The sequence below is a fragment of the Mandrillus leucophaeus genome, unplaced genomic scaffold (assembly GCF_000951045.1).
Source record: "Mandrillus leucophaeus isolate KB7577 unplaced genomic scaffold, Mleu.le_1.0 Scaffold183, whole genome shotgun sequence".
NCBI lineage: Eukaryota > Metazoa > Chordata > Mammalia > Primates > Cercopithecidae > Mandrillus > Mandrillus leucophaeus.
Genome location: NW_012101843.1, coordinates 2715060 through 2732099, shown reverse-complemented (window position 1 = coordinate 2732099; position 17040 = coordinate 2715060). Strand labels below are relative to the sequence as shown.

General features: G+C 43.2%; 1 protein-coding gene across 2 annotated transcripts in view; it reads right to left on the bottom strand.

Annotated features, from left to right (window-relative positions):
* Window positions 1–2871: 2871 nt before the first annotated feature.
* Window positions 2872–17040, bottom strand: part of GTF2E2 (general transcription factor IIE, polypeptide 2, beta 34kDa) — a 101911-nt gene continuing 87742 nt past the window's right edge. Inside the window, exons 7-8 of one of the 2 annotated variants that reach the window (XM_011977730.1) lie at window positions 4634–4749; window positions 2872–3392 (exon numbers count right to left, since the gene is read on the bottom strand). In XM_011977730.1, the coding sequence (XP_011833120.1) occupies window positions 3276–3392; window positions 4634–4749 (233 nt within the window). In that variant the 3' untranslated portion in view covers window positions 2872–3275. The remainder of the gene's footprint in view (window positions 3393–4633; window positions 4750–17040) is intronic. The other variant, XM_011977731.1, reaches the window with a different exon arrangement.

Genomic DNA, 17040 nt, shown 5'->3' with positions numbered 1-17040 from the left:
AAAGTCAACCCAAACTTCTGAGCAAAAAGGAAGGCCTAAATGCAATGAGAAATGATGCACGAGTTTGTAAATAAAAGATTTGCCTGGCCAAAGAGTGCTTTTTTCTTAAAACCAGAACACAGGCCTTGGCATGGGGGCTTGGCAGGCACTTCAAAACCTCACAGTCACCACCCGGGAGACAAACCTGCTCTCGGCGCTTCTAGAGCTGGTCCTGCCTAAATCAGTCTCATCTTCTATGCCTCAGAAAATCACTATTAACTAAGAATCCGGGAACTGATAAACCAAATACCCTCGTCCTACAAAACCGTCCCCACTCAGAATCCCATTCTGCTGCTAGAGATTTCCAACAGCTCACAGATGAAGCTGGGGCTGTCCACTCGCAGTCCCTTGAACGCTGGGGCTGGGAGGATGGGATGCCCCCCGCCGCCTTCCCACTAAGCCTCTGCTCAACAGGCGTCAAGTGCCACTCTGTCCCCCGGGTCCCACCATCATCCGGCCACATTTACAGGCTGTGACAGCAGCAGCCAAATGTTCGTTTTTTACACTCTGTCCAGGCTTGACTACATTTCTCTTAGCTATCTCCTAAAAGCCTCACATCATGGCGATGAATTATAGATCAAATGCACTCCCGACTGTCATACCCTCTTAACTCACCCAGCCGTGCCATTCCCACGTGCTTCTAAATGGACAGCAGAGCCAGCAGAAACAGGCAGAGGGGAGAACACGACTTCAACTTGGTGTTTCTGGTGGATATGTTTTCAGACACCCAGAAGAACTGCGAAGAGACAGCTTTCTCTGTACAGCATCCCTCGGAGATGCTGCAGACTTGGTTCCAGGCCATCGCAATAAAGCAAACATCACAGTAAACTGGGTCACACAAATGTGTTGGTTTCCCAGTGCATATTAAAATGTTTATGCTACATGCTAGTAGAAAGTGAGCAATAGCATTATGTCTTAAAGAACTCAATTATATACTTTAATTTTAAAATGTATTATTGCTTTAAAAAATGCCGACAAAGTGAGCACATGCTGTTGGAAAAACGGCACCAACAGATCTGCTTGAAGCGGGTTCCCACAAACCTTCAATTTGGAAAAGAAACTCCATAGTATCCGTGAAGACATATAAGGCAAAGCACAATAAAATGAGGTGTGCCTGTAATATGACCGTCCAACACAACTAAACTTCCATCAGTGTTCCCACAAACACTGTATCCTCCTCAACACGTCACCAGAGGATGCAACCCCAGTACCTTGAGATGGGGTACACGGAGGATTTGCTCTTCCATTAGTAGACAAAGTGGATCGAAGCTTAATAAAAGAAACTAAGTGAATGAGATAAAGCTACGGAATTTTGTGAGCACAGCAATTCAGTGAGTCACTTCATTTTGCTAGATCTTCATTTCTGAAATGAGTTTTAGACAAAATAACTGACATCAATTATCAGGCCAGCCCACGAAGTACAGCTGAGCACAAGCATTGCTAGAAGTCACAACCAGTACACAACTGGGAGTAAGCGCCTTACCACAGAGAGGGAGGCCCCGAGGCCCATCTCCCTGCAAAGCAGGTGAGATGTCCAAACTGCACTTCCAGACCTGGCCCATAAAATGAGATGGAGTGTGGAGATCACAAAAGTAGGTACCTACCTGGAGATGAGCTAACTCTAGATTTTTCACAGGAAAGCTAGTTTCATGCCATAAGATATTAAAGCTCTTCCTTACCAGAAAAAACCTGATACAAAGCAAGACAGGCTGTATTTCCTGTGTTCTAAATTATCGTGGGAACCTCAGTTACATCCTCTCCTGCCACGTTTTCGAGCTTGGAGGTGAGAAAGAGGTAAAGTAAACAGATGACGCTGTAAAGGGATGAAAGGTAAGTAGAAAAGAGAAACCAACTGAAAAAGCAAAAAGGCTCCTTGTCATCTGCACAAAGCACTTCCTGCTCTGGGTTTCCATCATGCCTTTTCTGAGAACCACCACCTCGTTTCCTGATCCACTACTGTCCCATGCTGTGACAGGAGGACCATGACCACCAGCGCAAAGGACCACAGCAGAACATAAAGAGTGCAGGTGAGGAAAATGCGAACTTCGCCGTGGAAAGCAGGAACCACGTGAATTTCCTGTGAGTCACCCTCACTCCTTTAAAGAACGCTCACATATTTGATAATGGCTCTCATGAGCTGGGCCAGTGACAGAGGGCATCTCCACCAGAAGAACCTCGGGTCAGGCCACATGAAGGTGGGGACGTGGTATAGCTGACGTTTAGGTTGGCAAGGAGACTCTACCCAGGCTTGCCATCCTGGAATTTACCAACCCAAGAAGCTGAACACTGATGCTTTTTTTTTTTTTTTTTTTTTTTTTTGAGACAGAGTCTCGTTCTGTCCCCCAGGCTGGAGTGCAGTGGCACCATCTCAGCTCACTGCAACCTCCACCTCCCGGGTTCAAGTGATTCTCCTGCCTCAACCTCCCAAGTAGCTGGGACTACAGGCGTGTGCCACCACACCCAGCTAATTTTTATATTTTTAGTAGAGACGGGGTTTCACCATGTTGGCCAGGATGGTCTCAATCTCTTAACCTCATGATCCGCCTGCCTCAGCCTCCCAAAGTGCTGGGATTACAGGCGTGAACCAGCTTGCCCGGCTGACACTGATGCTTCTTTTTAAAAGAAAACATTAACAGTGACATCCAGCACCTCTTTATTGCTCAGCTTGCTAACAAGCGGCACACCTGTGTTCCAGTGGTGAAATCCGTGTACTCAGCAACACAGTGCAGGCTGCAGGCTTCATCACATCCCCAGCACGGGACCTGTGGCAATCAGAGACCGGAGCTGCTTCCTGCCATTTCCAAGAATGAAAAGAAACAGAATTCACTAACATCTTAAAAATCCTTCTACAATGATTTTATTATAAATATGTTATTTTGGAATAAACAAATACTGCATTCAAGACTATGGGCAAACTTGCTCTAAAGTAACAAACGAGGAAGAAAGGAACCAGGAACCATTTAGAAGGGAAGAAAAATACAGCAAAGACACCTGCATGCCACACACAGCGCCTTTCTCCCAGGGAGTAACAGGTTAACAGGGAACGTCACATTGCCCATGAGCCCATTCTACTCAAATAAGCTTTGAGTTTGGTAATTTGCACTTGTTCTGTAAACTGAACTGCTCCTCTCCGCAGCCGCAGGCAGCAGATGGGAAGACAGTCTTCAGACCCCAAGCATCAGCAGGAACGCTCTTGATTGCGTATCTGTGACTCTGTTCCAGGACAAAGCTGTTCCCTATTTGCCGGAAGTAATGTCAGAGTAATCCTTCAGCACTCCAGCCAAGTGTTCGTTATGAGTCTTAAAGCGTCGCTTTTTCTGTGAAGCAGGCTTTTTCCTTCTCTGAATAGGGGCCTAAAGGAAAAGGTAAAAACAGTTAGAAACCACAGCTGCTCCGAGGGGTGGTGTGGTCAGGATATTCTGAGCATGACCAGATGCCAGCGGCTGAGGATGCCGGGTCTGGACCCTGCTCCTGCTCTGCCGCCCAGCAGCACACACAGGGCACAGCACACGCCCTGACCAGACCCCGGGCCTCTGTTCCCCTGAGATGCAGACGCCATCGGAAATGAAGGAGCAGGCACAAAAACCTATCAAAACGATTCTAGGCACTAAGTCAAACAAAAGGGGCGGTGAAGCCCTTCAGCTGTCTCTGTCATCAGGTTTAAAAACGTATCCACCATTACCGATTTTAAAAAGATCTGAAGAAAACATGGCAAAATCCTGAGAAAGGAGAGGCACATGAAGGTTTGTAATATTCTCTTATTCTTTTCTATATATTTCAAATATTAGCATCACATGATGAAAAAAATCAACAAATGAGACAATAATAGGAAATCATGAAGGGCTACAATTACACTCATTTGTGGAAAGAGATTGACAGTAAAGCTTCCCTTTTGGTGAGTCCTAAAAATTCACCGAACACACATCCCCACCCCACACCCCAGAAAGACACAGGTGACAAGCTACAAAGCATGACAGTGGACAAGGAAAGCGGGGAGGGGCACAGCGCTGCTAACAAGGGTGCTGGCGAATCATCCCCCTGGGCTTTGTTCTTGGACTACAGATTTTATTTGCTGGTACAAGACAATGTAAAAGTCATCATTTAATGACTAACATCCCCTGAGCGCAGGATTTAGAAACTATACAGACAAAATATCTGCTTCCTAAGGGACCTGAAAGTCACAACGGCAGAACCAGGCACCAGGACGGCGAGGCTCACAGAGCAGGGGAGGGCCCCCCGTTCAAGTCTGAAAGGTTGTGCAGATCAAGGCGCAGCCTCCCTTTAAGAATGAGAAGAAGGGCCTGTAGCAGCTTAGAGTCAGAGGGTGGGGAACACGCAGGCCCTGGAAGGTTCCACATGGCTGGACCTCAAGAGCAGGACTGCTTGGGAAGAGCTGGGTGTGGAAAGGCACTCACAGGCCTGGAGCAGCACCGAAGGCAGGTCTGCAGCCCTGCAATACCTTAGATATGACCTGGGCTGCCCACACTGAAAAACAATGGCAGGGAACGACTCCCGGCTCTTCAGAGGGCAGAAAGCGGAGCAGGCAACAGTTCCCAGGGCGGGGGATTAAGCTGCTTTGCTAGAGATTACGCACCACTTTCTTTGGTCCAGATTCCTGCATGGAAGAAATACCCTGTCGCTTCAGATATTCTTCAATTTTCTCCTCGTCCATGGAATCCACAGTGACACTCCTCCACAGTTTCTGAAATTCTGTACCAAAGAGACACTAGTTATTTGACAACACATTTTTACAAACTACAGCATCTTGATGATCAAAATCCAGGCTTCAGTGTTATCTCCTCTGGATCCAAATGAGCACATCTGAGATGTCATCATGAAACAAGTCAGGGCAAAACATCCACGTGTGGGACACGGTGCAGGGAAGGGCCTGGAGACAGAACTGCACCCACGCAGCCCCCGACAGTGGGGCTGTTTCTAGAGGCCGGCAAATAAGGGCTGCTGCGATGGAGCCGCCCTGCTTTTCTGGGGAGGAAAGCCGTCGACACCCTCCTTTAATTCCTCTATTTGGGGCTAACAGCTTAGTTCCTGCTCAGCTCCCCTAAGTATGATACACTCATTCCTCTCTCACTGATAATACAAAATAAGAAACGTGGAGGGAGATGGGAACTTAAGTTTCACAGAAATGAGGTTATTCAACAATTTATCTGCAAAAAAGACTACTGGAATCAAATAACCTGGGAACTGGTGACAAAGGAGGCATGAAAGAGAAAGGGGGGGTGGCTGAAATAGAAGCACTGTCTCACCCCCGCTCTGTAACACAAGGAGAAGAAGTCCTGCCTGCATCTTGTCTTCAGAAACCTGTGGTCCCTCTGCCACATTTCTGCGACCAAGAGAGACCACAATTGGGAAGCATCCCAAATGAACATTATTTACATCTTACATTCTGCTCCTGAAGACAGGTTCTGATCACTGGTTTAATTATCAGCAGTTACTTTCAGACACAAAATCCTAAGACTTACGCACTCAGGAATGAAAAAAGGAAAAGCTCTCTGAGTCCCGAGACTTCACAGAGCCTCCCGCTCACAACTGCCCCACACACTGAGGGGACACACCTTCCCTTCCGTTCTTCCCAACCCAGACCCTCACCCGGCACTGCCCTCCTTTTCTTCCAGAGTCATGAACTTCCCACGGTCCGTTCACAAACGATAAATGAAGTAGGCACCCGATACTGTGCTGGGCCAGATTTCTTTCCTTTCCCTCTTTCCTTCCTTCCTCCCTTCTATTTCATTTCAGTACACGCTGCATGAAGCAAATGATGCCCACACAGGCAGGACTCTGGTGATACTGTGGAAATCTGTTTTCTGCCACCTACCCTGAAGCTTTTCATTGCAGGTGACCAATGGCAAAAGTGGCAAAATCTACTACAAATAATTCAACCTGAGCACAAAGTTATTTAAATCCAAAATGTCTCTAAATAAGATTTTTTAATTTCCATAGACACATTAGGGGGTTCTTTCTACATTAGGGGTTCTACACACTCACTGAACGTTCATCTGCACACATTATGGACATGACCTAACTGGTAACTGTGTGCATGATTGTCTCAGCCTCTGTAAGCTCCTTGAGAGCAGGGAGCTCTATTTCCACCTGGTTTCCATGACATTTGGCACTGTACCGAGCACATGACAGGTCCTCAGTGATTTGACTACTGAATGTATGAAACAGCATCACTGTCTACTACAGCCCAAACATCAATGATTTGACTACTGAATGTATGAAATACCATCATTGTCTACTACACCCTAGATGAGACAGACTGTTTTTCTTTTTTAAAATTTATTTATTTTTGAGATAGGCTCTAGTTCTGTTGCCCAGGCTGGAAAGCAGTGGCGCAGTCTCAGCTCACTATAACCTCCACCTCCTGGGCTCAAGCGATCCTTCCACCTCAGCCTTCTGAGGGGCTGGGACCCAGGTACATACCACCATGCCCAGCTAAGTTGTTTTTGGGGGGCTTTTGTGTAGAGATGGGGTTTTGCCATGTTGCCCAGGCTGGGCTCAAACTCCTGAACTCAGGCAATCCACCTGCCTTGGCCCCCAAAGTGCTGGGATTACAGGCAGCGAGTCACCATGTCTGGCCTATATTTTTCCTTTTACATTTTTAAACTTTTTAAAAATAATTTTACACTAACAAAAGGGTTACAAAATGAGTACACAGAGTTCCGATATGCCCTTTACCCAGCTTCCCCTAATGTTAACACTTTACATAATTGTATAATTATTGAAACTAACATGGATATATTACTATTAATTAATCAACAGACCTTGCTGAAACTTCAAGAGTCTGACCACCGATGCCCTTTTCCTGGCCCAGGATCCTGCAATCACCTGCCACATCTCTTTGGTCTCCTCCATTCTCTAAGTGTGGCCAGTCTTTGTTTCCCGCTAGTCAGCTGTTTTATAGAAACTTCCATTTGGGTTTGTCTAGTATTTCCTCATTCCTAGATTGAGGTTATGCAATTCTGGCGAGAACAACACAGTAACAAGCTTGTGCCCTTCTGGGGCACAGTAGCAAGCTACATAGTGTCAACATGGACCCGGGTAAATGCAGACCATCAGGCAAGGTTATCTCTCACGTTTCGCTGTCATGAAGCTATCAGTTTTTCCTCTGTAGTTAATAATTAATTGGAGAGAGATTTTCAGACTATACAAATACCCTGTTTCTCATATTATCACTAATTTTATCATAGCATCCATTGGTAGTGCTTACCTACAAAAATGATTACTTCTAAGTACCTACTGGCAAATTATTTCCAACATTCCTTCCATATGTACTAAGTAGAATTCTACTATAATAGGTCGGGCACGGTGGCGCATGCCTGTAATCATGCACTTTGAAAGGCCAAGGAGGGTGGATCATTCAAGGTCAGGAGTTCAAGACCAGCCTGGCCAACACGTCGAAACCGCATATCTACTAAAAATACAAAAATTAGCTGGACGTGGCGGTGAGTGCCTGTAATCCCAGCTACTCAGGAGGGTGAAGCAGGAGAATCACTGGAATCTGCAAGGCAGAGGTTGCAGTAGGCTGATATCGTGCCACTGTACTCCAGCCTGGGTAACAAGAGACTCCATCTCACAAACAAACAAACAAAAAACCAAAGAGCTGCTCTTTCTTCAGTTCACTGTTTGTTTGTTTGTTGAGGCAGGGTCTCACTTTGTCACCTAGGCTGGAGTGCAGTGGCACAATCTCGGCTCACTGAAGCCTCAACTTCCTGGGCTCAAGCAATCCTCGTCCCTCAGCCTCCCAAGTGGCTGGGACTACAGGCGTGTGCCACCACGCCTGGCTAACTTTTGTATTTTTAATAGACACAGGGTTTCATCATGCTGCCCAGGTTGGTCTCAAACATCTAGACTCAAGAGATCCACCTGCCTTAGTCTCCCAAAGTGCTGGGATTATAAGCCTGAGCCACTGTGCCCAACCTCCAGCTTGTTTTTCAATTATTTAATTTAGCAGAGACTCGTGGATATTACTGTATAGATTTATATCTACATATTTATTACACAGATGATAATCCATGACAATCAGTATTTATTTTGTGGTTCAAACATCCCAGCTCTAATCACTTAAGATTTCCTTCATGTTGGTTCCTATGTCCCTGACTTGTTTCCTTTTTTTTTTTTTTTCCAGTTTTTCTTCTTTCTCTCACTTTCTGGTACTAAAAGATGTTCCGGGCTCATCTTGTATTTCCCCTCATTTGGAATCAATCATTTCTTCAAGGATTCCTGACTCATTTTATTATAGAATGGTATTTAAAAACCAAGATCTACGTATTTTGGGTTTTAAAAAAATAGCAATCTCTTTTTTGAAAACAAAATGATCAAGGGACATCAAATTTAAAGGCAGACACTTCATTACGGCAGAAGACAGCCAAGTATCATGAAAGTCAGGTACCCTCTAAACTGTAAGGGTAAATCAGAACTGATTTAGAAATCTACTCTCTTAGCAGAAAAGAGGAGAAAACAGACTAGAATTTAAAAGTTCAGATTTGATCCTTTCATTTCAAAAGACCCTTCCTTGTCCCACGAGTTAAGAATAAAAAACTGTGTAACTGCCACAGAAGGGAAGAAAATGAGCCAACTTACCAATGAGGCTTTGCTTAAAATTCCCAAATAACGCACTCACATTCTGCCTGTGCTTAGCCCTTTCCTGTAAATGCAAAAGTGGCACAACAGTGTGGTCCAGACCTCAGAGCCAGACGGCCTGGCGGTGACCTCAGTTACCCCATTTCCTGCACAAAGTGGCACAAGTAACTTAATTTTTCTGCCTCCATTTCTTCATCTATAAAGTGAAGATAATAGTAATACCTGCCTCACTGAGCACGGTGGCTCACGCCTGTAATCCCAGCACTTTGGGAGGCCAAGACAGGTGGATCACCTGAGGTCGGGAGTTCGAGACCAGCCTGACCAACACAGAGAAACCCCATCTCTACTAAAAATACAAAATCAGCCGGGTGTGGTGGCACATGCGTATACTCGGGAGGCTGAGGAAGGAGAATCGCCTGAGTCCGGGAGGCAGAGGTTGCGGTGAGCTGAGATCGCACCACTGCACTCCAGCCTGGGCAACAAGAGCAAAACTCCATCTCAAAAATAATAATATTGATAGTAACAATAATAATACCTGCCTCATAGAATAGTGAGGATTAGAGGAGTTAATAAAGCACTGAGAATAATGCCTGCAAATGAAACAACATTATCTACACCTATTACTGTTATCATCAACATCTAACACCCATCCTCATTTTCTGGGTGCTGGTGTCTTTAATAAAGGCAATATAAAACATTTAAAAAGAGGATTGGCTACTAGACACAAAGTGATCTCATTTATGTAAAGTAGAAGAAACAAAAATTCTACAAATTTCTTAAAACAAAGTGATCTCATTTATGTAAAGTAGAAGAAACAAAAATTCTACAAATTTCTTAAAAAGCAAAAACACATACATATTAAATACATCGTGAAGATGTGGAAAATACACACCAATAGGTATCCCCAGAGAAAAGAATATAGTTTACTTAGAGAATTTTCAATTTTTTGCTCTACAGACTTGACAAAGGTTTTATTAACAATATGCAGAAATATTTGTGTATTGCTAGTGTAAAATTTCACATAAATAACCTAAAAATAAGGAAGATCATATTTACTAATAATTCACGCACTTGCCACTTTTTCTCAGCCCCACATTAGGCTGTGGTGTTCTAGTGTTAGCATTAAGGTACATCTTTGCCATTTAAAAAACAAGGTAGGCCAGGCCCCGTGGCTCATGCGTGTAATTCCAGAGCTTAGGGAGATGGAGGTGGGAAAATTGCTTGAGCCCAGGAGCTTAAGGCCAGCCTGGGCAATATATCGAGACCTCATCTCAAAAATTTAAAAAATGAGCCGGGCATGGTGGTGCTCGCCTGTAGTCCCAGCTACTCAGGAGAATGAGGTGGGAAGAGAGCTTGAACCCAGAAGTTCCACATTGTGAGCTACAATTGTGCCACTGCACTCCAGCCTGGGAGACAAAGAGAGACCCTGTCTCTAAAACAACAACAAAACCAAATGCAGAATCTCAGCCAGCAACACGCCATGCCTTCCTCCCTTTTCCTTTAACAACACGTGTTATTAACATGACTTTTTATCCTCAAAAGTGTCATTATATATCCACTTTGCAGTTCCAGAAAATAGGACATTTCTCGATTTACCTCACCTTCTAGTGATCTTACATTTGAGAAACTATCAAAATAATTTCTCTTGTGTGCTACAAAGAAAAATGCACCCCCACCCAAGATGTCCACATCTTAATCCCCAGAACTCGTGAATACATTACCATATATGGTAAAAAAGACTTTGGTGACTAAGAATCTTGAGATGAGGAGATCTCAAGATTTGGATTCTGAATTGGATGAATTAATAATACTGTTAAAATGTCCATACTATCCAAAGCGATCCACAGATTCAATTCAATCCCTTTAAAAATTCCAATGTCATTTTTCACATAAATAGAAAAAATAATTCTAAACATCTAATGGAAACACACACAAAACAACTGATTAGCCAAGGCAATCTTGAGCAAAACAAATAAAATTAGAGGTACCACACTACTTCAAACCATATTATAATGCTACAGTAATCAAAAGAGCATGGGACTGGCATAAACAAAAGCCCAGAAATGAACCCATGCATTTACAATCAGTTGATCTTTGACAAAGGTGCCAAGAACATACAATGGGAAAAGGACAGTCTCTTCAATAAAGGGTGTCAGGAGAATGAAATGAGACCACTGTCTCACACCATATAGAAAAATCAACTCAAAATGGATTAAAGACTTAAACATAAGACCTGAACCTGTGAAAATACTACAAGAAAACAGAGGGAATACAACACAACACTGGTTAGGGCAATCATTTTTTCGATTTGACCCCAAAAGTTCAGGCAACAAAAGCAAACATAAACAACTGGGATTACAACAAATCAAAAAGCTTCAGCATGGCAAAGTAAACAGAGTGAAGAGACAACCTACAGATTGGAAGAATATATTTGCAAGCAACACATCTAATATGGGGTTAATATACAAAATACAGGGCAGGCGCCACAGCTAATGCCTATAATCCCACCATTTTGGGAGGCTGAGACAGGAAGATTGCTTGAGTTTAGGAGTTCGATACCAGCCTGGGCAATATAGTGAGACCTCGTCTGTACAAAAAAATGTTTTAAGATTAGCCAAGCTTGGCGGTGCACATCTGTAGTCCCAGCTACTCAGAAGGCTGAGAGGATCACTTGAGCCTGGGAGGTGGAGGCTGCAGCTATCCGCGATTGTGCCACTGAATTACAATCTGGGTGACAAAATGAGATGCTGCCTCCAAAAAAGAAAGATATATGTGTATATATATATATATTTTTCCCATATATACGGAACTCAAAATAATAGCAAAAAAAAAAAACAAAAACCTGATTTAAACAATTGGCAAAAGACCTGAATATTGTCTGAAAGTTCAGAAATATTCAGAAATCCTGAAATGTCAGAAATATTCAGACATTTCTCAAAAGAAGATACACAAATGAGGCCAGGCACGGTGACTCATGCCTATAATCCCAGCACTTTGGGAGGCCAAGGTGTTAGGATCATCCGAGGTCAGGGGTTCTAGAGCAGTCTGGCCAACATGGTGAAACCCCATCTCTACTAAAAATACAAACTCAGCCGGGCATGGTGGCAGGCACCTGTAATTCCAGCTACTCGGGAGGCTGAGGCAGGAGAATCACTTGAACCCAAGATATGGAGGTTGCAGTCAGCCGAGATTGCGCCACTGCACTCCAGCCTGGGCAACAGAGCAAGACTCCATCTCAAAAAAAAAATACAAATGACCAACAGATATATGGCTCCTCATCACTAATCATTAGGGAAATGCAAATCAAAACCACAATGATTTCCAATTGGGGCAGAGACTTAAAGGAAAACGGAGAAAGAGAAGTACAATGAGCCATCACTTTGCACCTGTGAGAATGGCTATCATCAAAAAGACGAAAGATAAAATGCACTGATGAGGATGTGGCAAAGGGGACACCTGTACACTGTTGGTGGAAATGTAAATTGGTGTAGCCATTATGGAACACTGTATGGAGTCCCCCCAAAAAACTAAAAACTGGATTCTCATTTGATCCAGCAATCCCACTTCTGGGTATTTATTCTAAGGACTTGAACTTAGTACGTTGAGGAGATGCATGCACTCCCATGTTCACTGCACCATTATTTACAACAGTCAAGATAAAGACTCAATCTAAGTGTCTATCAACAGATGAACGGATAACAAAAATATAATATATACACACACAATGGAATACTATTAGCCTTAAAAAAGAAAGAAATTCTGTCATTTGCAACAACATGAATAAACCTGGAGAACATTGTTAAATGAAATAAGCCAGGCACCAAATGACAAAAACCGCATGTTTTCACCTCTACATGGAATCTAAAACAATCAGAACTCAACAGAAGCAGAGAGTAGAATGATGGCTACTAGAGGCTAGGAGAAGGGGAATGAGAAGGTGTTGGTCCAAAGAAAAAAGAATCTTGAGAGGCAGGTTATTCTGGATTATTTGAGCAGACCCAATGTAATCATAAGGCTCCTTATAAAGGAAAGAGGCAGGCAGGAGAGCCTGAGTCAAGGCAGAAGCAGAGATCAGAGTGATGCTGGGACATGAGCCAAGAAATCTGGGCAGCCTCTGGAAGCTGAAAAGGCAAGGAAATGAATTCCCCACGAGTATCCAGCAGGTGCAGCCCTCTTTACCCATTTAAGACTTCTGAACTCCAGAACAGTAAGATACTACATTTGTGTTGTTTTAAGCTGCAAAGTTTGTGGTAACATCTTATAGCAACAACAGGAAACTAATACACACTGCTTGAAATTTTTCTTTTTAAAAAAGTACTGGCCTGGCCAGGCACAGTGGCTCATGCCTGTAATCCCAGAACTTTTGGAGGCTGAGGCAGGCAGATCACGAGGTCAGGAGTTTGAGACCAGCCTGACCAATATGATGAAACCTTGTCTCCACTAACAATGCAAAAATTTAGCCAGGTGTGGTGGTGTGCATCTGTAATCACAGCTACTTACGAGGCTGAGGCAGGAGAATTGCTTGAATCCAGGAGGCAGAGGTTGCAGTGAGCCCAGATTGCACCACTGCACTCCAGCCTGGGTGACAGAGCAAGAATCCACCTCAAAAAAACAAAAAAGTATTGGCCCGGTGCAATGACTCACACCTGTAATCCCAGTACTTTGGGAGGCCAAGGTGGGAGGATCACTTGAAACCAGGAGTTCAAGACCAGTCTGGGCAAAAGCGAGACCTCCATCTCTACAAAAAAAAAAAAAAATTAAATAATAAATTGGCCAGACATGGAGGCATATGCCTGTAGTCCCAGCTAATCAAGAGACTGAGGTGGGAGGATGGCTTGAGTCCAGGGGAGTTCAAGGCTGCAGTGAGCTATGACTGTGCCACTGCACTCCAGCCTGAGCAACAGAGCAAGATCCTGTCTTAAAAATAAAAAATAAATTTTAAGTATAACTTAAGCAGGCAGGATTACATAAGACAAGTGCCACTTCATCCTCAACATTTCAACAAGTATTTCTTGAGAATTCTGTCACTACCACAGTATGACCTGCTATCTGGACATATGTAAAGAACAGGCATCGTCTGCCCATTTACGTGCAGCAGAGGCTGGACAGAATCATGCCGAGAGCTAACTGTGGCTAGAGAGGATGAGAAGAACTTGGCAGCACTTGCTGTTCTTGGTGATCCTGCTAAAATCTACACTGAGCAATTGCACTTTTTACTTGGGATAAACACCAGACACCAAAACAAGAAGGGGAGAAGCCATGGGTAACTCTTTACCTTGAAAACAGCTTTACAATGGGAGAAACACCATATTCTTTTGAACAACTACTTTAAACTGTCCTTTTATGTTACTAATGTATAATTTATGAAAATTAAAATCCTGCACATTTTAGTGTACAATTCCGGAAGTTTTGACAAGCATATGGTCATGCTAACACCACAATAGTGATATAGACAGTTCAACAACCGCAAACCACCCTATTCTCCTCTGCAGTCACTCTCTCTCTCCACGGGCAGCCCTTGATCTGTTTCTATGGTTCTGTTTCCCAGGAATGTCATAAACGTATAAATAAAATCACACAGCATGTCCCTTTGGAATCTGGCTTCCCTCACTAGGCATGATGCCTCTGAGATTCATCCACGTTGTTGGAATGTCAGTCCTTTGTTCCTTTTCATTGCTGAGTTGTATTCCATTGTAAGTATGTGCCACAGTTAAGGGGAAATTAAGGGACAGTTAAAGACGTGAGTTGTTTCCAATTGGTGGTGGTTATGAAGAAAGCCAGTATAAATACTCATGAATTTTACATGAATTTGGGTTAACACCCAAGAGTGGGATGGCTGGCTCATACAGTAGTATATAGTACAATGTAGAGATCTATACCTACTATTTAGCTTTCTAAAGGAGGACACTGGACCCATGTCTCACATCATAAACAAAAACTCCTAGAGGAAAAAACAGAAGTAAACCTTCATGACCTTGGATTAGGCAATGGTTTAGACATGACACCAAAAGCACAAGCAGCAAAAGAAAAAAGATAAAGGATTTGATCAAAATTAAAAACTTTTTTTTCTTTTTGAGACAGAGTTGCACTGTCACCCAGGCTGGAGTGCAGTGGCGCAATCTCAGCTCACAACCTCACCCTCCCAGGTTCAAGTGATCCTCCTGCCTCAGCCTCCCGAGCAGCTGGGATTACAGATGGCGACCATCACATCCAGCTAATTTTTGTATTTTTAGTAGAGACACGGTTTTGCCATGTTGGCCAGGCTGGTCTCGAACTCCTAACCTCGGATGATCCGCCCGCCTCGGCCTCTCGAAGTGCTTGGATTACAGGTGTGAGCCACTGTGCCTGTTCCAAAATTAAAAACTTTTATACCTCATAAGACACCATCAAGAAAGTGAAAAGACAACCCACAGAATGGAAGAAAATATCTGTAAAGCATGTATCTCACAATGGCCTTGTATCCAGAATAAAGAATTCTTACAGCTCTGTAATAAAAGCACAAAACAATTTTTTAAATGGACAAAGGATTTCAACAAACATTTTGCCAAAGGAAATATACAGATGGACCAGGTGTGGTGGTTCACACCTATAATTCCAGCACTTTGAGAGGCCACGGCAGGATTACTTAAGGCCAGGAGTTCAAGGTCAGCCTGGGCAACATAGTAAGACCCTGTCTCTACAAAAAATTAAAAAATTATAGTCAGGTACCGTGGCACACACCTGTTGCCCTAACTACTCAGGAGGCTGAGAAGGGAGGACTGCATGAGCCTAAGAGTTTGAGGCTGCAATGAGTTATGATCGCATCACTGCACTCAAGCCCAGGAAACAGAGTGAGACCCTGTTTCTACAGCAAAATAAATAAATAAATAAATAAATAAATAAATATAAAATAAAATATATAAATGGCCAATCAGCACACAAAAAGATGTTTGACATCATTAGTCATTAGGGAAATGCAAATCAAAATCACAGTAACATTTCACATCCACTAGGATGGCTAAAATCAGTGTTGGCAAAGGTGTGGGGAAAGCAGAACCTTCCTACATTGCTGGTGAGAATGTAAATTAATGTAGCTGCTTTGCAAAATAGTATGACAATCTCTCAAAAAGTTAATCATAGAATTACCACATGATGTAGCAATTCCACTCCTAGGTATATACCTAAGAGAAATGAAAACACATGTCCACACAAAATCTTGTATAGGTATGTTCATAGCAGTATTATTCGTAACAGCCGAAAAGTGGAAAAACCCAAATATCCATCAACTGATACATGAACTGTGTATAGCCATACACTTTTTTTTTTAACTAAAAGCACTTAATGCTCTTTATTTCCCTATAAGCACTGCTATAGCTGCATCCCATGAATTTTGATACACTGTGCTTTCACTTTCATTTAATGCAACAACATTTTTACTTCCCTGTGATTTCCTCCTTGAACCATATGTTACTTAAAGGTATTTAATTTCAGGCTGGGTGTGGTGGCTCACATCTGTAATCCTAGCGCTCTGGGAAGCCGAGGTAGGCAGATCACTTGAGCCTAGGAGTTCGAGACGAGATTGGGCAACACTGCAACACTCCATCTCCACAAAAACATACAAACATTAGCCAGGCATGGTGACACACACCTGTAGTCCCAGCTACTTGGGAGGCTGAGGTAGGAGGATCGCCTGTGCCCAGGGAGGACAAGGCTGCAGTGAGCTGTGATCATGCCACTGCACTCCAGGCTATACAGTGAGACTCTTGTCTCAAAAAATACATAAATGAAATTATTTAATTTCCAAATGGACAGTTTCCAAATATAGCTAGCTCTGTTATTGATTTCTAGCCTAATTCCATTATGGCCCACACAAATCATTCATGTATAGTTAGCCTTTGGTATCCATGGGGGATTGGTTCCAGGACTCCTAACAGATACCAAAATCTACAGATGCTCAAGTCTCTGATATCAAATGGTACAGTATCTACATATAACCTATGCCTATCCTCCCATGTACTTTAAAATCATCTCTAGATTACTTATAATGCCTGATACAATTTAAACACCATGTAAATAGTTATACTGTATTGTTTAGGGAATAATGACAAGGAAAACGTCTGTATGTGTTTAGTACAGACACAATTTTTTACCAAATATGTTCAGTCTATAGTTGGTTGAATCCGCAGATGTAGAACCAAAAGACATGGAGGGCCAATGGTACTTTCAATTCTTTCAAATACAATTAAAGTTTGTTTTGTGGGCTAGAATACCAGCTATCTTGGTGAATATTCCAGGTGCACTTGAAAATATAAGCACAGGGCAAGGAACAGTGGCTCATGCACGTAATCCCAGTACTTTGGGAGGCTGAGGCAGGTGGATAACTTGAGGCCAGGAGTTCAAGACCAGCCTGACCAACATGGT